The following is a 23,916-nucleotide window of genomic DNA, read 5'->3' on the forward strand; positions in this document are numbered from 1 at the left end:
AGTCGGATTCTGTGTTAATATTCGCTGACCGTAAGGAGTCAATCCTTTTTGTCGATGAGACCGCAAGAGAGAATGAATTTTCGTCCCGGTGATACCCCAGAGGAAAACTATAACGGGGTGTGTCTAAGGACACGAGAACATCGGATTCGTCGGGGACATCCTACGTTCGGAAAGTAAGGGAAATTGACGTTGCTGCTAATTGGCCAATCTCCATATCAGTAGTTAGAAAAGGATGCTAGCTGCCCTTGAGGGAGGGTTGCTAGTGGGAGACGTCGTTCGTGGAAAAATAGGTCTCTCCTGTCTTCCCGTAACTGGGACAAAGACTGTGTATCTGTTGAAGGATTTTAGGTAACTAGATATTAGTGTTTATGACGGTCCTCGGGCTAGCCGATCACGTACTGTGGAGACGCGTCGACATCTGGAAAACATCCTGCCCGGAGAATAGGATCTGCGTGTGGCAAGCTACGGGACAGAAACCGTTGGAATGTTTACTTCCACGTGCCGCTACAAATCTTTCTTTTAAGGAGGGCTATAGGATTACTCAATGTCTTTGTTAGATGGAGAGTTCGTCCCGTTGACCGCGGCCACGTTCGGCGACTAATTGTCGCCTTGAGCCCAAGCTCACTGTCACAAGTCTCGAACAAATACAATTGGTTAGAATGACGGCAAATAGTTTAATTACAACTGTAGATTTTAATTACAATGTTTTTATGGATTTTCCCGAGGTTTCAGAGGGAAGGCACCGGTGTCCTCTTATCTCCGACATGTATAATAATTTCGATACAGTTTTAATATAATTAAAAAAGTCCCTATGCACGGATCCCATGAAAAAAGTGTTGCGTTCATTTCGTGACTTATAGAAATATAAGCTAATTTTGATAACTGATAAATTAGCAATGCAACGACAATCAAATTGTCGCCTCGTTTTGCCTTTGATTAATCGAGTATCTATAACATTTGGTATCTTAATAACATTCGTGGTAGCGATGAACTTCTAATCTCAATTCCGAAGAGATTAAAAATTGTTTATATTGTAAAAATTCAAATCGGCGAATTTGTCGAAAAATTGTCTCTTCGTAGATTTTTACGGAAACTTTAGCCTATTTGTAGTAACAGTATATGAATATTACTAAAGTGTATAGATTAGCAACTACAAACAGCGCTCACTACATTCTTATCAACCGGAATCACCGGATTATAATACCAAATTACCTGTTAATACAGTCACCTCGACTTCACTTATAACACGAATATAAGTTCATGCTGCATATAAATTATTATACAAAAATTGTTTTATATTCAAACGCATCTTATTATCGGGTGACCCGTGAATATTCATGACCCATATTCCATGTAAAGCCAAATTTTTTTAGACAACGAGAAGACGCCAGAAATATCCACCGAGATCACCGAAACAGAATATCTACGACACAATGTTCCGATATTCGATTTCGTACGAACGTGTCTTTGTTCGTGGTGCAATTCAAGTAATAATTATATTTCAAAATATAATCGTTGATTATGTCCTCATTTCAGGATGCAAATTCGATGTGCATTATATTTAAATACCATTAAATTTGTGTAAAATAACGAATACATCTTCTTCGATGAGTTTCGGTGGTTTCAAACTTCATCGACGAAGAACAGAAACACGAAAGGTGCTGAAACAAGTTGAAACTTTCAACAATTGTACAGTGGAGAAACGCAATAAAACACAATCTTTAACGAAACAATTGTTCTTCGTCGGTACTACTCATACGTTGCGTAACTTCTTCCGGACACGCGAACGAAAACATATTTCAAAGACTACTACCGAAGACAAACGATAACATCGTGAAAGACCTACATGCCAGTACAGTTGTGTCATTATCAACGACTCCACGCTTTTCCGGCAGCTGAAACATCTTTCGAAAGGAAATTTCGATTGCTCTCGAAACGGTGAAGATTGTTTACAATGGCCTTCACTTGGAAACTGACAGTCACGGCACTTCTGGTAAGGGGACATTATTCATTTAAAGCAATAGATGGTAAACATAATAAATATCTAATTATATTCCGTTTAGATCGTGGTGGATACCATCGTACAATCTCGGTTATTCTCGGAAATTTTCGTCTGCGTGTTCACACAATATAATCTGACACTCGCGTTTACTCGACGAAAAGGATAAGAGGTTATCGCGTATAAAATGCCTACATCACTGGCCACTACGTGCATAATCATTACGCTATACATACATATAATATACGTACAGTTGCTCACAAAAGTATTTGAACATTTATCATAGAAAACTTTTATGTGTATATTGTACGTATTATATAGGAATCAATCTAGAAATTTATAGGTATAGAGGTTACAAGATATTTACTACAAACATACAGTACGACACAAAAGTATTGTTCTATAAGATCTTCGTATAAAATTTCTTGGCATTGAATGTACTAACTTTTTTGTGACTGTTGAACTTTTGAGTACTTTCTCCAGATCTTGCTTAGAGATAATATGATGCGTTTTAATGCTCTTGAGTGAGGGAGTCGTTAATATATACAGTGTATTAAAAATCATCCATTGCTTAGCAATGTAAAGTTTGTGTGTGGGATCATTATCCTGTTGAAAATAGTAATCTTCTTCTAAATTTTATTTTTCCTCACTTTTACTTTAAAATATTTAAATAATCATATTTGTCCATGACATTTTCAATAGAAACAAGCTCTCATACACCAGAAGAGCTCGCACACCTCCATACCATTATCCCATCACCCCGGGATTAACGACTTGAACAATTTTTTTTCATTTACTTCAGTATTCGGTTCTGGCTAAACTGAAAACCCGTCCATCACATTGAAAAATATTAAATTTGCTTTCGTCTGAAAATTTTGTCCCAGAATACTGTATTTTCGTGTTTCGGTTTTCGTCTTGCAATCTTTTATTCATATCCACCAATTTTGAGTGTTCTTCGAATTGTTATGGGGTGTATTTCTGTGTTAGATTCGTTTTTTACTATTTCAGCTATTTCCAAGCTATTTATGTAGTTTTAAATTCCTTTTTTGTTATATTGCCTATGTTTCTGTTTTCTTAATTTGTAAGCTCCCAAGGACGATCGCTTGGTGTGCCATTTGTTAGGCCCCTTTTGCCAAGATATTGTTTAAATTACACTTCTTACGGTAAAACATCTTCTGTTAGTAATTTTTCCTATTTCGAAATAAGATTTTTCTTGCTTATATAAATTTTATACAATCTCTGCTTCAGCAATTATTGTTTCTTTTGTTTTACTTCCCATTATTTACGCTTTTTCTTGTTCTGCAAAACATTCTTCAATAGGTTTAAAAAATAACGATCAGTTTGAATGGGGAAATTTCCCACGACATAACAAGTGTCCAAACGTTAAAAATGGTTAGGTAGAATACAGATAGTAACAAATTTTTCAAGTGTACCAATACTTTTGTCCCGCTAAAAACTTTTTGTGTATTTTACCTTTATGCGTATTTTATTTTGTTTCTTTTAATCTAATATTAAAATTATTTTTTAAATTTATGATTCTAGGCATACTTAAACTTTATGGATGACAGTTATATTTTACAGATTTACTTTACAGATTTACAAAAAATTTTATACAAAACTTCAGGCTATGTCAATATTTTTGTTTGGCACTGTATATTTCATTAAAAATTAGTATACTGTGTGAATAGTGAATAGTCATATTAAATGTAGCGGCACATGAGTTAGAGGACAATTCAAATCATGTTGTTTTATCAAGATCGTTAGGATACACGTAATGTAAAAATAAATAAACTCCGGGCAAAATAATGTCGCCGCTACGTACAACCGTCGAACAAAGACGAATTTGAATTTTCCGACTCTCCCCCGACCAGTATAAATAAACCGACACGATCGCAAGCGAGTGAGTTATCTATCGAGTTATCGACGAATTATCTAGAGTTATCGAGCAGTATTTACGAGTATCTGTCGAGCATTTATCGAGTATTTATCAGCGATCTTATTTTGCAACCTATACACTGTATACATTATTTATATTTATTTATTTATTTAATTTAAATATATTTGACGGATTGCAACAACAAGTTCTCATTATCCTAACTACCAATCCTCTACAAGTCCTCTACATTGGTGACCCCGACGTGATCTGAACACGCAAACTTCTGATATAATTTTCTAAATATCCTAATTATATATAAATATATATAATTGATATTAAAGATTCTCCTACTAAATTTTAACACTCATTAATATAATCGATAATTGATTGCTTAAATACTTTTGCGATTTCTGTGAAATATATACTTACGCTAAATATCTTTTAGCTTTCATTCCTGTTTCCAAATGAGTTCCTAACTTTACCAATATAATCACGATGGTTGAGTCTCATTACAATGTTACATTTACATTTACAAAATATTTCTAGAAGTGTTTAAATACTTTCGAACTACTATATATTCCGTTTTTTTATACATTTTTCTGTATAATAATAGTTTTTGTAATTTTGTAACTATTATGGAACACGATTTATTTTATAAATATAATGAACGTATTCTATATGAGTCACCGGTGACAACACTTTTCTTATATTTTCCATATTTTTTAATGCAATCTGTCCGAGAAAACATTTGACAGATTACGGTAGCCGTTGGGATTGCTGGCACTTGAATGGTCATCTCCATGGAGATGCCATTACAAATTGTCAATATATGTACGTATATACACACATATATCGTCTGTATACATGTCGGATTAATGTTGGAATTTTGGGCGTTTGACGAACTTTCACTCGAATTTGCCGTCGTGGTTATAACTGATATTTATTGGCACAAATGTGACTATTACAAGAGGCCACAAGTAATTGCGGCGATCGGATGGTCGAGATGTCAATGACAATGAATTCAAGTTCGATAGCGAATCCACGCCCAACGGGACAACGAATGCGATGTGATACACGATCCTGGTGTCACTCAGCGTGCAAATAGCACTCCTCTGAATAGACTCAATCGCAGTCCAAGTGGAACTGTCCTTATATAGTCCTCTCCCCACCTCTCGGGTCAATCTTTGTTTTTAAGGAGAGCTATATAATTATTCCATACCTCTGTTAGGTACACGTCCCTCCCGTGACCGCGGCTACGTTCAGTGACCCTTTATGTCACTTCGAGCCCAACCCATCGTCATAAACCTTGAGCACCCAGAATCGAATTAGAACATTACAACTATTTCTTAGTTTCATTACTCAAGTGTAGCTATAGTAAAAGTCTGGACTAGAGTATTGGGGTTTTCCCCAACATTTCAAAAGGGATGTCCCGATGTCCTTTCGTCTCCGACACGGCTATCCTGACTATCACACGTCCTCGAGTGTAACTGAAATATTGGGTTTTCCAAACATTAGACTCAATACAACTAACGTTATTTACAATGTAACTAAATGTCCGAATAAGCCAAGGGTCCAGTTCAGCAACAAAACTTTGTTCGCAGGTTTGATAGCAAAAGGAATAAAAGAAAACAAAATTAGTAACATTATGATTAGTATTCAAGTTGCATCCTGTGGGTTATCAACCGGATCGTAATGACATGATTACGTGTCACGTAAAATTGATACTTGGAGTGTGAGAGAAAAGAAGGCTGAGTCGTAACCCAACTATTAATTTTCTTTTATCGAACTTTATTATAAATTTTAACACTTACAATAATAGAACAACACTGAACCGGAGAAAGGGGTTGTACAAGAACAGACGTACAAGAAGTCTCGGTTTGTATACGTTTTGGTTTGAGGATGTTGAGGAGGCTCGGTATGGGTTATGAGTTTATGGTTATGGAGAAGTGTCCGAAGGTCGGGGGTCGATATCCTATCTTTGATATGGACTAAGGTGCGTCACAGACTTGGTGTAGGCCATGATGATAAGGTGGTGATGTGTCCAAAGGAGTCCGAAGCTCAGGAGTTGATGTCTTATCTCTGATGTAGGTTGAGATGTGATTGATGTCACAATGGACTATTCTCAATTTCGTACTCAGTGAATCTTACTTTTCTAGATCACATTACCACTTTGAGCTTATGTGAATACACTATGCTAGATGTTATGGCCATAGTGCTAATGATACCCAAACTAAATTCGATAATTGTATTGATCTTGCATCTAATTTCTTTAGACCACATGATCACCCGTAAGCGTATGTGAACCATTATGCTCGATCTTACATATCCATCCATATGTGAATTACATATCCAAGATAAGGCACCGATGTTTGTTTTTAGGAAAGAATATTTAAAAAAATCGAAAGAAAATCCGACGTTTGTGAGGGTATTTAACACTAGGACGAACTTCGAAATGAAATATCTCAAAAACCATAGCACCAAGTTTAACCATTTTGCATCGTAAATTAATCATTTCATCTAAAGAATTTATACACAAAATTATTTTTTCCTATGCTTTCTAATCTTTGAAATCTGTATATAGTATACCTATCTCTACGGGATCCGTCAAATTGACGGGTAAACGAAAATACACATTTTTCTCTAAAAAATCGATTTATTCAAATTAAGTCTGAAAGGAACAATATTAGGCTTCACATTTAAATAAATTATTGATAAATAAAGTCTTTTTTTAAATTATCACTAAAAAAAATAACAATAACATTAACGGTACAGGGTAATCATATCTATTGAGCACATTTTTTGCAAATATATTGAATGTTGTTTGTGCATTTTCCGCATACGATCTTTTTGCAATATATACAATAATTATTACTTCTATATTTTTTGCAATAACCCACTTGGCAACTTTTTCGCACTTCTGACTTTGAAGGTGACAGAAACGAAGCGTCTGATCTTTGGCAAATGTTCTTATTTTCCCCACCTAATTCCTCGGCTAAACAAAATATGAATTCCTTTCTGAATAATTTCGATCTGGTGCATTCTTTATATAATATTCACCCGTTTATCGCTGCCAAATCCAAAATATTGAAAAAGACTTGAGGGGGCCATCGGAAACTCCCTGCTTTCACACTATATTTGCGTGTCATTTGGTCAACGACGTCCACACCGAACTTTGTTTTATTGTAAAAAGCAATGGCTTCTGGAACACGTTTATAATTATTTTCTATTCGTGCACCTGTATGTTTGGTGCTTAGAAGGAGGCCTTTTACTTTAGGTTTACTTTTATACACAGTATAAGTGTGCAATTTTCTGATTTATATAAATCTGAGGAAAACAAAGTCATCTTGTCCTTTTTTTCTTTCGCTGGTTTTGCCAGTTCTCTTTTATTCGACCGGATGGTCCCAACCAAAGTTGTTTTTTGTGTTAGCAACTTTTTAGCTAGCGAGATGCTTGCAAAGAAATTGTCTGTCGTTATATTTCTACCTTGTTGTAAATATGGTTCGGCTAATTTTAGTGTTATAAACTCGCTCAACGGTAGTGTTAATACAATGTGTAGTCTTTCTAAAACTTGGTCTATCGAGTTGGCCATAATTAAAACATCTTCCAGATAAACAACAACGTACGAATAAGCGAGGTCACCTAAGGCCTTAAGAATAGCCCTCTGAGAAACGGATGATGCATTTTTCAACACAAACGGTATCATTATACACTCGTATTGTCCATCGGGGTAACAAATGCTGTATATTCTGTAGAATTAGAATGAATAGGGATTTGGCGAAATCCACTGGCCCTGTCCAGGCTAATAAAGTATCTCGCTTCTTGCAATCTCGCAATTGGATCCGCAATAAGAGATAAAGGATATCGATCCGCGATCATATTTTTATTTAACTCTCAAAAATCTACACCTAATCTATCTGAGCTGTCTTTCTTCTTCACGAGTAACATAGGGCTCGCGAACGGTGAATTACTAAGCCTTATGATTTTTGCTTTAATTAATTCGTTTATTCTCTCACGTACTATTCTGCGCTCTTCCTCGCTAAGTCTATAAGGACTTCTTTGTACGGTGATTTAGGATCGATTAATTGTATTTCTAAATGACCTGTATTTACGCGAGTACGTAGGAAACTCGTAACGAATGAATCTTTGAATTTTCGAAAAGAGAAATTAGTCAACTTCATTAACATCGATCTCGTTTTCAGCGGTTTTATTACAGGCATTAATCATTTTTGTTTTACACATAGCGGGGCTACTTTGTGTAATATTACGTCAAAACCTTGACTTAAAATTTCGTGATCAATCACGATATCATATTTTAAATAACTATCAGCAAGGACATGAAAGATTTATCTCCAATGTAAAACCACTAATACCTGTAATGGACAAGATTTGAGATGTACGTTTAGTACAAATATTTCTTATTTCTCGTATTACTACTATTGTTACGTCGCGTGAAATGGTCCGTGCGACGTCCTTCAGTGTCTGACCGCCGAGGCCCAAGCCCCATTCGACAGACCCTCCATAAACCTAAGGCCCCACTATAAACTGAATCTTATTAGCTTGCAGGAACCTTTAATTCTGCAAATATTTTCGGTTTATAACTGGTATTTAAAACAGTCCTTAAGTTTATTGCACGTTGGTGTCTAACGGAAAAGACGGTTTTTCCCATGCACAAGGTCACCCCCGAGCCACGTCGGTAGGAGGCTTCCTCCTCCAATCTTCACTTATTAATATTGGCTATAACGCTAGCGAAAAGTGTGAACAACGAATCCACGTCCTTAGTTCAAAAGACACACCCACTCCGAGCTTTCCTCCGTAATCACGTAAGAACGAACTTCACTTATTCTTCATCGTTAGAATAGTCAACATGTCATTACCGGGTTTCTATCCTTAAATCAATCACTCACTTAGCTTATGCATACGCCTCAGTGTAACTATCTTCTTTACAAAGTTGTTGGAAATATAAATTTCATAATCCTGTGAATCGCAGGTTATACCACCTCAACCAACCCTATTATCTCAACGGAAATCAGGGGATCGATCTATTCGCGGCGTCGATTATTATAATCGTAACAGAAATTTACGACTCTCGTTGACGTGTTTCCTCGCGATTGCGTCTCCCTGCGATTGGCCGAAGATACAACTATATCAATCGTTCTTTTACCAGAAAATCTCAAAACTACGGATTCTTTAATTAATGAACACTCAGGTCCAAAATCAGAGTAAAATGAAAACGACTCACCCGGATGACTTGATCTACCAATTGACGCTTCTACTACGTAGAAGTCGATTCGACGCTCGTTATTGAAATTATATTCAGGGTATTGCTTTGTAAAGGATTTTCCTTCATAATCGGATTGACAACTGCGCACCATGCAGCAGAGTCGGGGCCCGCGGTTTCAGGGTTAAAACGCGGTAGCGAAAAATTGTTAGGTTCCACACTCGATTTTTACACTAGCGACTGAATTAACTCGCGCACGATGGTCGTAAGCTCTTGCACTGTTATAACCGGCACTGATTCCACTTCTGATGTCGGGTTAATGTTGGAATTTTACGCGTTTGACGAACCTTCACTCGAATTTGCCATCGTGGTTATAGCTGATATTTATTGGCACAAATGTGACTATTACAAGAGGCCACGAGTAATAGATCGGATGGTCGAGGACAATGAATTGAGGTTCGATAACGAATCCACGGCCAACGTGACGACGAATGCGATGTGATATACGATCCTGGTGTCACTCAACGTGCAAGTATAGACTCAGTCGCAGTCCAAGTGGAACTGCCCTTATATAGTCCTCTCCCCACTTCTCGGGCCAATCTTTGTTTTTAAGGAGAGCTATATAATTATTTCATACCTCTGTTAGGTACACGTCCCTCCCGTGACCGCGGCTACGTTCAGTGACCCTTTATGCCACTTCGAGCCCAAGCCCATCGTCATAAACCTTGGGCACCCATAATCAGATTAGAACATTACGGCTATTTCTTAGTTTTATTATTTAAGCGTAGCTATAGTAAAAGTCTGGACTAGGGTATTGAGGTTTTCCCCAACATTCCAAAAGGGAGACCCCGATATCCTTTCGTCTCCGACATACATATATAGACACATACATATATATTACAATAATGATACTGATAGTCCTATATTGGAATTAGGTCACACGAATGTTTCTTCTTTAGTCTTCTACTAGTGTAAGCTTCGTACACTTTCATTGTTAATTGGTTCATATGCACTGCATACAATTCTATTGTTGTACCTTTTTTTTGCAAAGTTCTGGTTCTCCTCCTACACTGTTGGAATTTTTAAATCTTTTAAAATTTCTTCATTTTTTATCATACTATGAGTCATTTACAACCGTTCTAAGGATAATCGCTTGTATCTTTAATATGTGACCGATGACACATCGCAGTAAATCGGTACGACATGGAATGCATTAAACAAATCAGAGGGTATATTTAGAGAACACAGAAAACTGCAAATATTTCGTACACCGTATCGGCCGATGTGTTTAATTGGCATGACGCAGGATTGGTTAGCAACCTTGTTATGTGCCGTTTATATTGGGATTGTTCAAGCTTTAGAGAGCCAATATATATGTTCTACTAGGGAACGTCACCACTTACGATACACTCCATTTTGCGGTCTTCGGACAAGTTATACGGTAAAGGACTACTAAAGCAATAAACACTTAGCCGCGACGCAATAAATGAAATTAACACGTGACCTACCCGTCTGATCAAAGTTAGTGAAAGCGTTTTGTACCCGAATACGGAACGGAATTGATATGGAATTATAAAAGACTTCCGGTTTGGTTTCTATGCATTTTGATTTCGTCTCAAATATCGAATTGAGTATTTAATCTAATTAATCCAATAGAAGCTATCCTATAATTACGTAATCGTAAAAATTTAAAAAAAGAATTGTTTTGATTGGGCAGCTTCTACGGAGTGCGTATAACGATTGGGCGATGTTTTCCCGCCAAATAAAGCAATTGCCTCGATGAATCATTGATTGGGGCTAGGTTGTTACAAATATTTGTAATAGATACGGATTGGATAATATTGAAAGGCTTGACATACGTCATGATATAGTTTTGTTCAACTTCGACTTCAAAAAAGAAGTCGAAAATATAGAATAAAGATTTTTTTTAATTTTTCTTTCTGTTTTTTAATTTTTCCATCGAGACAATGATCTACAGTGAGATGCGTTATAACGAGACGTGATAAAGTGCACGCGTACCGAGCGATAATTCAAAGTCGATTTTCTCGAAAACAAAGGCTCAAACGAAAAATTGTTATTCTATATTTTCGACTTCTTTTTTCGCGTAGAATCACCCCCTTTCCGCTTGTACCACCAGTTACCAACCACCCTGTATATCATGATGTCGACAAATATGATAAATTGTATAATTCACTAATCACATTCATCGTTCTTCTGATTACATTATTCTTTTAACTCAATTAAGATTGAACTTGAGAAAATATTATCACAAGATATTAATCGATTCAATTCGAACATCGATTTAAATTTTTCAAAAAAGACTCGTAAGATATTATTGTAAGCGAATTTCAAGAGAATATAATCTATCATTCATATAAACGCATCTCGATTTATCCGAGATGCTGTGTTTATTCAGGATGGTAGGAAACGTACGAAATAGTCGGTTTCGTTCGCCCGTGTATACTAAGCATCACAGTCGCAAAACGTTGGGGCCCGTTAGCCGACGGCACCGCACAAAGGGAAGGCTTAATTTATGGCACCCTCAAGCGTTGACGCTTTCTCTTTCTACAACCGAGGGTGACGAAGGCCAAGTAGTCGTTCCAGGCGTTCGAATTTCACATTTTTTTACATTATACTTTTACAATTAATTGCACAATTTGCATGTATGTATATTATTATATCCGATACTTTCACATAAGTTAAAACAAGCTAAAAATGGCTACCGATTGTACAATCGTAATTGAATTAATCACATATCGATAATCGATAAATTTCCATTTTAACGCTCAAAATTTAAAGTATGACGTTATATTTTTAAAAATCGATGTTTCAATCTAAATATTTGATATGCAATTTTCTCGTCTCGACACTTCTAATATAAAATTTAAAATAAAGGATGGACGAAATCGTTCAGACAGAAGCAAAGATTTCTAAGTTATTGCTGACGAGTATACAAAGAAAAATCTATGTTTATTTAGGGTAGAAATGTACGCGATCAAAAATGTCGATTCTTCTCCGTAAGCTGCTTTCGCTGCGGGACCGTCGTCCCCTTCAAACTATCGGATATCGGAGAAGGAATTCGAGACGTCACGATAAAAGAGTGGTGAGCAAAACAAAGAATTTGCCGTTAACCAACATACACACGAAGCTTTCGCAATTGCCGATCATTTTCCCCCTCCACTGTCATCAGATTATCTTTTAATAATATATTACAGAATATATTATATATATGGAGTATATTATCGAAAAAAAAAAAAATGAAAAAATTCACATGAGAATACATAAACTAATCCTAACATACACATATACATAATACATGTCAGTCGATAACACTGCATTTCGATCTAATGTACCGTAAAGATAATTAAATTCTGACTTGGTACATTCGAATGCATAGGTTCGTGAAACCAGGCGACCGGGTGTCTCAATTCGATAACATTTGTGAGGTTCAAAGCGACAAAGCATCTGTGACGATTACCAGCCGTTACGACGGATTAATTAAAGCCTTGCACTACAAGGTGGACGACGTAGCTCTGATAGGAGATTCATTGCTGGACATCGAACTAGATGGTGATAATGGGAACATGGAAGTTAAGACGATGATCTCTGACAAACAGCATCCGCAACAACAAACTATAAAAACCGATAACAAGCAGAGCGTTAAAGGTGACGAGGAAGACTGCGCAGTAAAATATGGGTTAGACAAGGCGCTAACAACTCCTGCGGTCAGAAGAATAGCTATGGAGAATCATATTAAGCTAAAGGACGTCATTCCTACGGGCAAAGGTAATCGAATACTTAAAGAGGATATATTGACTCATTTGGAAAAAATGTCTACTAGCTCCGAGAAAAAAAGGGTCGAAGAAAAATCAACGGCGGAAACGGTGATACCGATAAAAGGCTATGCCAAGCATATGTGGAAAACGATGACGCAGTCCCTGGTAAGCTGGATTTCTCTATCGTTTCGAGAAAATATTACGCAAACAGAAATTTCGAAGATATATATTTTGCTTTTTTTCTTTTATATTGAATGATATTATATTTTATTATTATTTTAATCGAGTTTATTTTCAATCTTATTTCGGGGAAGTCTGCAACAAAATTAAAAAAACAAAATTAAAGATATAAATTATCTAACTTAAGTTGTTCGGATGTTATTATTAAAAATGAATTTTCTGCGAAAATGAAAAGAAGTTCAAGTAATGCCGTAACGAATGCATTAAGACTGCGAAATTAATAAGCGCAGTTTGCGTTAAAACGCACACCAGTCATAAATTGCAAGATTAGCAAAATTTTGTCTATCGCGTGTCCGCGTGGTTGCAGTAACTAAATAAACGGCCAGTTAATCGATAATTGGTTTGCGGATTAAATAACCTGACAACCTTTTCATAGATAACAAGAAAAGAGAAGATAAATTTTTTATTTAATAATAGTAACAAGCGCACGAGTCTCGTTGCCCAGAAAAATTTCAATGTACTATGTTTGTAGTTGAAATGCGCGAATCACGACGATACCGACAACAGAAGTGCGTCGTCTAAAAGTGACGTTGACACACACGATTGATAGCGATCGATCGAATACGAGCATCTACTCGGCCCGAATTTCCTGTCAACCTTGACAGACGAAACACCGTTCAAACGGGAAAATACGGCCATTTTAATCATCTCATCACCCAACCCCTTATCTTTCATGTTCAAATATGACGTGTACACGGTCTCCTATATGCTAACGTCGTTAATTCCATGTCCCAAATAAACGTCCAAAAATAAACATGTAATTAAACGAGTCCGCTGCGAAAAATTTACGAAACCAACTCATGTTTACAGAGTATACCACACTTTGTGTACAGCGATGAGTGTAACGTTAACAGACTGATGGACTACCGAAACGAAGTGAAGGATTCGGTGAAAGAGCAAGGCGTTTCTTTAAGCTTGATGCCGTTTTTCATAAAAGCCGCATCCAGAGCATTAGAAAAGGTGCCACAGCTAAACGCATGGCTTGATGAAGAAAATCAAACGTTACGTATTCAAAAGAGGCATAACATCGGTATTGCTATGGATACACCTGAGGGTTTAATTGTACCGAATATTAAAAATGTTCAGGATTTAGATATTATAGAGATCGCAAAGCAATTAAACCGTCTTCAAGAACTTGGAAGAAAATCTTCGATCCCGCCAAACGATTTATCGAATACAACGTTTTCACTGTCGAACATAGGTGTTGTAAGTATAGAAATTATTTCCAAATGGTGTTAAATTAGTAATGAATTGAAACATATCGATTATTAAATGATCAAATTGAATTACAAAACTATTTTAGATCGAAAGAATTCAATCTAGATTTAAACTATATCCAAATTGAATTTAAATCCGAAGACAGTCGTTATATAAATCACATAAAAGCCAAATTGATCGATTAGATTAAAGTTAATCGTTTGTTTCCCGAAAAATGAAACATTGATGATGTATTTTAGTACTAAAATTTCGAAATTTTTATGAAGTGGAGTGATCAATTTGGCTTCTGAGTAGTTTATATAAAAAATTTCAAACAAACGATTTACGATTCATTATCCATTTGTTGATCATACGACATAGATTCAATTTAAAACAGATTCAATCGTCATTGACAGGTGGGCGGTACATATACAAAACCGGTGATTCTTCCTCCACAAATTGTGATCGGCGCGTTTGGAAGAGTGCAAAAATTACCACGCTTCGACGATAAAGGAAACGTAGAAGCCGCAAACATAATTTCTATTAGCTGGGCTGCCGATCATCGAATAGTGGATGGCGTCACAATGGCTAAGTATTCAAATCTCTGGAAACATTACATTGAAAACCCTGTATTTTTACTGTTAGGAGCGTGAAAATGTATTTTGAAGTAAGGATGTTTTTTATGGGAATTTTTTATACGTAATAAGTTACGAATGATTAAAAAACTTTATACCATACTTGAATATTATCGATAAGGATTGATATGTAGAGTATAGTGAAATGTTTAAACATTTTGTACGTAAATATTAATTTATTTATTGCTGCACAACCAACTAGGACTTTTTAAGAAAGGTAAAATATCTTTTTCTAACAAATTCAAAGTTTCATACAACTGTATGGTAGTCATTATATGATGACCAGTTAAACCACTGTGAGCATTTCTTGTACATTTAATCTATCATACATTGTAATACAAATTGTTTGAACAGATATTCCAAAAAAATATGTCAAGGAAGTGGTTGTACTAATTAATGTTGTCTTTTTAATAACTTTTTTCTTCGACTTAATTGGAATATTATTCAATCAAATTATTAAAAGCATTGGTTAATCTTATAAAATGAAGAAATTATTAAAAACTAATATCGAATAAAATATTGATTGCAATGAAGATCTAAATAATGAATACAACCACTTGTACACTTATATATTTTCAATTTTTTATATATACAGTTTCATGTATCGCATTTTTAATCACACATTTTCCATACAATCAATACATTCCATTAAATGCCACTTAAATATTTGCTCAAAAAGTAGTCAGTCTGTTTAGTAGTTAGAGTAGTAGAAAAGATTGTATATGCATTTCATGGTCCAAAATTTTTTTTGACAATCAAAATTTCAATTTATGCTGCAGAAGACATTAATTGAGTATTTGAGCATAAAATAATATTTAAAATGAGATGTTATATCTTGCTAAAAAAGTATTAATACATATGCAAAATCCAGTTTGTACATTTGTTATGTATAAACAAATAGAATATTTATTGAAACATAAAGCATACAATAAATAAGCATTCTTTTCTATTATAAATCTTATACATAAAATTGATGTTAAAAAAATACACAAAATATTAATAAAAATACAAGTATTATCAGGCGAAAATATAATCCACCTTCGATTATACTTCTTACTTTCCAATATGACTAGGTATGCAGATTATTATTGATAATATAGTTAGTTCAAAAATTTAAATATCAAGCTGCTTTTATGTATACCTTATATATTATAGAACTACATGTACTCATAAAAAATAATCAAAACATATATAATTTTTACTAAGAATTGGGTATATAGTCATCTAAAATTACTTTCACAAAATACCTAAATCAAAAATAATTTGTTCTTTTTGTCAGTTTACTTCTAAAATATATCAAAATTCTACGTATTTCCCATAGAAGGTGTATTTCTTATTGAGTGAATAAGTATCACCGGTAATTTCGCGAAACAAATCTTTCTGTAAATATAACATTTTTTTTTATAATTCTTGATTCTGGAAGTTCTATGCTTCGTTATAGTTTCAAATAATGTACTGAGATATTCAAAGCTCTGATAATTATAGAAGAGAACAATTCATATATATTTGAAGTTATGCTGAACATACACAAGCTCATGTATGTATAGTTTTCCACTGTATAACTACCATATAAGTGTAATATCGTTTTAAGCGAGTTATTTAAAAAATTACTACAAAAATGAATATCGAAAAATATTTTGTATCGACTTTGAAAAACATCAAAAAAATATAGAAAGCAATAAAATCAAACAATACATATTTACTTAAACATATCTATAGAAATGCATAAACCATTTCTTCTAAATGTCCTTATAACTAATGAAACTAATTCAAATGTAAAAAAATGTATAAATAAAGAGAATGTGCATAGTAATTGTTTTGTATATGCGAGGTAAAGTGAAGTGCAATATTGTTATCTTGCTATAAAAGTTCTGGGATACAAATAGTATACTATATTACAACTCATAACTTGACGTGAATAGTTCACTTGTGCTATACATCACCATACAACCTTTCTAAACATTTATCTCACAGCTCTACTCCATTTACATGAATAACTTTCTTTTTTTCTTTTTTCTTTTAATATAACTTCACTAACATAGAAAAGTAGTGTTTTATCTTATGATTTGGCATTATTATGCCATATTAATAACTGTTGTTCGAAAACAGTTCCTACAAGGTACATACATTTGTTCCTTTACATAGAATGAATGAAATATAATAATTCACAACCATAACAATAAAGATCTCATTTTATCAAACACTTAACAGCTGACTTTATGATAAGAGAATTGCTAGTATCTAATAAAACAAACTTATCAAAAACAATGGCAAGCAAAAATATATAAAATTGTTTGAAAAATGTAAATTTATATTTCTGATAAGTATCTTTTTATTAAAAAAGGAAGAAAAAAGAAAAAGAATCCAAACCAATAGTAACAAAACTATTAAAAACATAACCAATAAAATTACGGCACATAGAAGAACATTCCTTTTTTCTTTACATTAATAAGATTCTCACAGATATGTTTTTCAAATGAAATTGAAGTGTATCATTTTTTAAATACGAACTGTAAATAGTACAAGCAAGTTAATTATGGAACTCTTTTTGCTTTTAAAGTCTATGCATTAGGATAAATTTGTAGAAAAACCATTTTTCTACATATACAAAATATGTACTTCACATGATATCTCACAAAAGAAGTGTCTGTAAGAATCTCGCCTAGTTGACAGAGATAATGTTTGTATATAATATATATGCATAATATATATTCATTTTCATATAATATTTTTTTAAATATATATGAGTAATAAATAGTATTTTGTTTCTGGCACATTGTCAGCTCTCTGCAAAGAGAACAAGTGAGTTGACACAAATATAATCAACGTCATAAAACAACACAAATATATGCATTCTTTTGGAGATAGAAATTCGGGAAGAAACTTATCATCTTATGATTGTTCACTAAATAGTTCCTATTTTACCTACTTATATAACCAAATAATATGAGTAAGCTGTGGATTGGCCCATGAAGGAATTTTTCTTAAAAATAGTTTTTTTATACATCACATTTCAAATTCTTTTCCTCGTCCTAAATTGTGCAAGAGAACGCGTTTCTAATCTATGGTATAACCTAAGAATAGAATTCTTCCTCAAAATTATTTCTGTTTTTAAAAAGCTTAGTTCACAAGTTGTAACCACTGGAAGCCAGAAATATTTTCCTCAAATAAATACCATCACTCCCACCTTTGGTAACGCTGTTTCAGTCATTCAATTGCTTGACAGTATCAAAGGGAATATGATCTACTACCATGAAAACAAGCGTTCAGGAGAAACAAAATGGAACTTCCATTTCTTTTGTGTATTTATAAGTATATTGGTATATACTAATATTAGTTAAAGAAATATATACACTAAAAAAACTTACGTGAAATGTATTCAGTTTGATGTGTATAAACTGATCACTAGTTACAGAAAATAAAAAGAAGATATCATTGCGTTTTCTAACTGGATGTCATTGATGACGACTAATCATCATAGATACTACTGCTCCGGTTGCTCGAAGGACAGCGACAGCATTGTTATGATCAGATTTAGTGAAATCTATACCATCGACTTCTAAGATCTTATCTCCTGGTCGAAGGGTACCTTGTGCTGGACCATCTGGATTCACTTTAGTCACAATTATTCCCTAGGATAAGTAAAACTGATGATTAAAAGATAGAAAATATCGCGTATGTTTTAAATTTTGGATATTTACGGTTTCTGCGCCTGCCACTCCACCAGCAATGCTGAAACCAAGACCTGGATTTTTTTTCACTTGAACAGGCAACTGTAAAGGCAATAATTATGAATTGTAAAATATACATAAAGACATTATGTTCAAAAAAAAAAAAAAAAAAGACAAAAAAAAAACTAAAAAAACTTACGTGAAATGTATTCAGTTTGATGTGTATAAACTGATCACTAGTTACAGAAAATAAAAAGAAGATATCATTGCGTTTTCTAACTGGATGTCATTGATGACGACTAATCATCATAGATACTACTGCTCCGGTTGCTCGAAGGACAGCGACAGCATTGTTATGATCAGATTTAGTGAAATCTATACCATCGACTTCTAAGATCTTATCTCCTGGTCGAAGGGTACCTTGTGCTGGACCATCTGGATTCACTTTAGTCACAATTATTCCCTAGGATAAGTAAAACTGATGATTAAAAGATAGAAAATATCGCGTATGTTTTAAATTTTGGATATTTACGGTTTCTGCGCCTGCCACTCCACCAGCAATGCTGAAACCAAGACCTGGATTTTTTTTCACTTGAACAGGCAACTGTAAAGGCAATAATTATGAATTGTAAAATATACATAAAGACATTATGTTCAAAAAAAAAAAAAAAAAGACGAAAAAAATAAAACATACTACGTTAGCATTTTTGTGCGGCCCAAACATCCATTTAAATCTTGGTTTTCTTTCTGAATGTAATGACTCATTCAGTCCAGCAACTTTATAATTATCAATGTTAGAATTGGTCACCTCATTTAAAGATTTATTATTCGCTAGAATTGGAGTACTTCGACCAGAGCTAGTTTCATTTTTTATGTTGATCGAACTGTTCGTATTCGTCGTTTCGATAGATGAAGTTTTTGAAATTCCTTCCATATTTGAATTTGTAACTGGACTCGAGTTTATTGCATTTATGGATAAATTATCACAGGAAGTATTATTATTTGAAACAGATCCGTTTATTATCTTTTTTGGTCGATCCGAAACTTTAGGTTGCATAGATAGCGGACTTCGATATTTTTTCCCAGTTATAGGAGATGTTGGTATACACGACGCGTTCAATATCTTTGAAGCTTCATAGTCTTCAACAGAAGAATTTGTACATTTGTTCGATAGATCGCTATTTGAAATAGAATTCGTACTTTCCAAATGTTTCGTCTTTAAAATAGGAATTCTACTTGGTTTTAACGATCGATCTCCTTCTAATGACTGTGCTGCTGGATCGATCGAATCCGTTAACGTGTGTTGATCGGTACCGCTAAAAGAGTTTATATTTCCATCGTTACTTGAGGTGTTTGTCATATCTGTATTATTCAATACAAATTTGTCATTGTATAAATGCTCTTCAACTTTAAATGGTTCTCCATCATAATTTTGTATTTCCGTTCCCTGCGATATTTTCGAATTTGATATGTTCATATCAATTGGTGGAGGAGCCATCGTTGACAAGTCTAATGGAGCTGCTATAATGTGACAGAATATAAAATTCGTATTTTGTGTGTGTGTGTGTGTATTATCATTTTAGAAATGATTACAAGAAATGACTTACATTGATTCAATTGCTGAAAAAGTGCCGCCTTTTTTGAAAATGCGGCTGCAATATGGTACGGTGGCGGGACGGGTGGAACTTCATTTACTTTCGACACTTGAACATGATCGGTATTTTTGTTGTTCGCGGCAATAGGCATAGTCTTATAGGGTTCAATAAATTTGTCTGATTCAACAATTTTTGCTGTGTTTGCCTTCGAGTACTCATCCGGTTTCCAAGTAGAATTTACATAATCTGCTACTGTTGGAGTTTTGGAAAGATACTCAGACGTGGGATTACGAATATATTTTGCTTCTCGGATATCCGGACTTTTTTCTTTTGCAAGTACGGTCTTGTTTGCTTCATCGGAAGATTCTTCTGAAACAGATTGCTCTGTTCCAATATCCATAGAACTATTATTCTTGCATGCCTTTGATGTATAATGTTCAATTGGTGATAACGATGAGTGTGAATCCTACAGAAAAAATCTTTAATTAGTTGATCTAAGTTTTTACCCACGGAAGACTTAATATTGTCCTTATCCAATCCCACTTTATACCAGTTTAACTTTTGTTCAAATTGAAATTATATTTTTTGTCGTTTAATTTCACAATTTCACTTGCTTTTTTTTATATATTTTAATTTTTTATATTATGAATATCACTAATAAATACTCTGGAGTCATATAAATTGTCTTTCTTTCATAATTCTCTAATGAATACCTTATTAAATAAACTTTGTGAAAGACAGGTCCCAGATTTTGAGGTAAGGTCCAGAGTAGTTGTAGCAATAATAGCTTCTTTGATCATAGTCTCCTGTTCTAAATGCATCTGCAAGTTTCAATTGCCAATTTTCTTGTAATTCAGATATTGATTATGCAAAAATGCATACAAAAAGATATAATAAAAACATTGATAGTATTTGAAGATTCTACTTTCTTCAGTGCTACTTCTATATCGTATTGATTTAAAATTTTTATTGTCAAATTAATAAAAAAAATGATGAATGGAAATAGAGCAAAGGATAAGCGTGTCTCTAATCTTACTTACTCTTTGATCATGCGCTGATTGATGATGCAAATTTCGGGCATGCCTAGCAAGGTTGCGCAGCTCTTTAGGGTAGGGAGTCGGTGCTCGATGAAGTTGTCTAGGGATTTCAGATTCTACCTCAGCAGCAAAACATATTCTTTTTCCAGTACCAACAATCGAACTTGAAATTAATCCTACAGCTGGTGTTACTTCTGTATGCAAAAGACATAGAATTATAATTATACATTTAATTATGCTAAAACCTACAAAATATGTTTAAATGAAAACAATATTAACATATACTAGTGGATTTATTCGCAAGTACTTTACCATTTCATTCTTCATCTTCTTCCTCATTATCCACTAGCAGCAATAATGTACCACATTGTATAGATATTATTTTAAAAATTACAATTATGTACTACTATACAATGGTCGAAATTTTATTAGATGTGCATATATTATTAAACAAATATAAATACTTACGTTCAAGTTCTTGCCGCGGTTTTTGTGGAAGCATAAAGCAACTTAACACCATCATGTCCTCTTCACAATTGAATTCCTGCTGCAATGGCACTAATGGTTGACTTTGATTGTCGCTCAGCCATAATGCTTTCAAATTACTCAAATTCAACATAGAAACAGGCAAAAATTTGATGCAGTTGTTTACAAGATTGAGTACTTTTAAAGAGGATAGATGTCCCAATTCAGGTGGAACTCGAGTTAGATTGTTCGATCTCAATGATAGCAACGATAATGCTGTGCAACTTCCAATCTCTGGTGGAAGGCACCTCAAGTAATTATTGTCTACATTTAAACAATGTAATTTTCGCAAAAGTCCTATTGATGATGGCAAATATTCAAGGAAGTTCTTAGTAACTATAAGCTCCTCTAAGCTTGACATTTGTCCAATGTCATTTGGCAGTGCATTCAATTGATTGTCATCAACTTTAAGAGTCACAATTGTACGTAGATAACAAAGGGAATCTGGTAACTGATAAATTTCATTTGATGAAAGATGCATAATCGAAATATCTCTCCATCCTTCTACTTCTGATGGTATAATATGAATTGCATTCATTGTACAGTCAAAATGATTTAAACGGTAAAGCTGATTAATGTTGAGTGGTACACGTCTAATATCATTACCATCTATCCACAATTCAGTGAGATTGATAAGATCCCCAACAACTTCAGGCTAAAAGAATAAAATTAACATTAATATATGTTGGCTAATAAATAGTAATCATGGCAAATATAAACATACCAATTCAGTGAAATCATTATTACCAATATCAAGTCTTTGCAAATTTATTAAACGGCTCATACTCTTTGGTAATGTCATCAAGTTATTTTCCCTAAGTTCTAACGTTTTCAAAGCTGAAAGTCTTCCAAAATTTGCTGGTAAATATTCTATATATGCATCATTTATATACAATTCTCTTAATCCAACAATATGTGTAATAGCATCAGGGAAACGTTCAAATGGATTAACACTGATATCTATAGAACGAAGATTTTTACACTCTTTTATACTATCTGGTAGCTCTTTAATACCTAAAAAAAATAAATATAATAATTATAAATACATTGAACATAAGCAAAATCCAAGAATACATAGTACTCTTATACACATACTATTTTTACTGAGGTCTAAATATTCCAAGTTAATTAATGATGCTATGGCGGGTGGTAATGTTGTGACTTCATTATCACTGAGAGAAAGTACTCGTAATTCATGGCACTGAAACAGTGGCCTTGGAAGATCCTTTATCTGTAATAAAATATAGAAGAATATCCTTAAATCTAAAGAGCTTAGATCAGCGTGAGAAATCAATTGATATTTATATTTACCCTATTGGCATCAAGATACAATTTCTCTAATGTCCTTTCATAAATGAACACGTCAGGTGGTACATCATAAAGATTACAATTATTCAAATGCAACTCGCAGATATCTTCTTCTTGTGTTCTCAAACATGCAGCACACTGCCACCAAGCACTACCCATTTCATGTATGCCTATAAACAAATGTTTTCTTGAAATATGCAATTTTTATTAAAAGTATGTAATATTTTTTAATAATAATCAAGGAGATTCATAAAATATCAAAAGATTCCTATTTTCTATTACCTATAACACTTCAAGTACGATTCTTTAAAAGATCATCGATGTATTTATGGTAAAGGATAGATCCGAGAACAAAACAAGGACTCGCTAAAAATTCTTGTTCTATAGTATTTTTGAAAATCATTCAGCTATCGATGCATCAATGTTCGGTTTTTTACGTGCCGGCTTCGTCAAAGTTATTTCTTGCCGCATCATCGCGGATACTACGATACGCGATGCACTTGTCGGTAAATTCTCTTCTCAAGCTGATGAGAATAATTCACAAAACGTAACGATACGCTGATCAACACTAGTTAGATGTCAAGAGATGTAGGTTATTCGATACTTCTCTTTAAGGATTTCTTTCATGAATATATCTCACTGTTTATTTGCTACATATTCTATTCTTTTATAAAGTCAATAGAATAGTAACAAATCACGATGCAATAAATCAACAAAGACCGTCCTCTCGAAGGTACAATAATTTGACACATTTGTAAGAGTCAAATAAGCTTACGCATACCAGTTTATCATTTATTGAAAAACCTTCGATGAAACTAATGGTATGTTCATAACAGTTC

At 33.9% G+C, this 23,916-nt stretch overlaps 2 protein-coding genes across 7 annotated transcripts; one reads left to right on the forward strand and one right to left on the reverse strand.

The window, feature by feature from the left end:
- Positions 1 to 1,580: 1,580 nt before the first annotated feature.
- Positions 1,581 to 18,210, forward strand: LOC100749738 (lipoamide acyltransferase component of branched-chain alpha-keto acid dehydrogenase complex, mitochondrial). Its single transcript, XM_003494302.4, has 5 exons — positions 1,581 to 1,993; positions 12,072 to 12,196; positions 12,491 to 13,034; positions 13,920 to 14,315; positions 14,723 to 18,210. Exons 1-5 carry the CDS (start codon positions 1,955 to 1,957, stop codon positions 14,957 to 14,959), a joined length of 1,341 nt encoding a protein of 446 aa, XP_003494350.1. The 5' UTR covers positions 1,581 to 1,954; the 3' UTR covers positions 14,960 to 18,210.
- LOC100749424 (protein lap1) lies at positions 17,707 to 23,856 on the reverse strand. Of its 6 annotated transcripts, none has more exons than XM_033324290.1 (12): positions 23,360 to 23,853; positions 23,081 to 23,247; positions 22,865 to 23,000; positions 22,494 to 22,783; positions 21,713 to 22,424; positions 21,248 to 21,438; positions 20,921 to 21,028; positions 20,220 to 20,673; positions 19,307 to 20,130; positions 19,145 to 19,216; positions 18,819 to 19,075; positions 17,707 to 18,316 (listed from the first exon to the last, which is right to left on the reverse strand). In XM_033324290.1, the coding sequence occupies exons 2-11, from the start codon at positions 23,234 to 23,236 to the stop codon at positions 18,899 to 18,901; spliced, it is 3,120 nt and encodes a 1,039-aa protein (XP_033180181.1). In that variant the 5' UTR covers positions 23,237 to 23,247; positions 23,360 to 23,853; the 3' UTR covers positions 17,707 to 18,316; positions 18,819 to 18,898. The 6 variants fall into 6 exon arrangements, with proteins under 6 accessions (XP_033180181.1, XP_033180180.1, XP_003494348.1 ...); XM_033324289.1 differs by having other exon boundaries at positions 19,307 to 20,133; positions 23,360 to 23,851; XM_003494300.4 differs by having other exon boundaries at positions 17,707 to 18,188; positions 18,812 to 19,075; positions 19,307 to 20,133; positions 23,360 to 23,851.
- Between the last annotated feature and the right edge of the window lie 60 nt (positions 23,857 to 23,916).

The sequence above is a fragment of the Bombus impatiens genome, unplaced genomic scaffold (assembly GCF_000188095.3).
Source record: "Bombus impatiens unplaced genomic scaffold, BIMP_2.2 scf_2136, whole genome shotgun sequence".
In the NCBI taxonomy this organism is placed as follows: Eukaryota; Metazoa; Arthropoda; class Insecta; order Hymenoptera; family Apidae; genus Bombus; species Bombus impatiens.

Excerpts from the sequence above, each read along its gene's own strand:
- LOC100749738 (XM_003494302.4), top strand. The coding sequence starts at position 1,955 with ATGGCCTTCACTTGGAAACTGACAGTCACGGCACTTCTG. Across the intron at positions 12,197-12,490 it reads GACGTCACGATAAAAGAGTG|GTTCGTGAAACCAGGCGACC; the intron begins GTGAGCAAAACA and ends TCGAATGCATAG. Across the intron at positions 13,035-13,919 it reads AAACGATGACGCAGTCCCTG|AGTATACCACACTTTGTGTA; the intron begins GTAAGCTGGATT and ends TCATGTTTACAG.
- LOC100749424 (XM_033324289.1), bottom strand. The coding sequence starts at position 23,236 with ATGGGTAGTGCTTGGTGGCAGTGTGCTGCATGTTTGAGAACACAAGAA. Across the intron at positions 19,217-19,306 it reads CGCACAAAAATGCTAACGTA|TTGCCTGTTCAAGTGAAAAA; the intron begins GTATGTTTTATT and ends TTGCCTTTACAG. Across the intron at positions 19,076-19,144 it reads GAGTGGCAGGCGCAGAAACC|GGAATAATTGTGACTAAAGT; the intron begins GTAAATATCCAA and ends TACTTATCCTAG.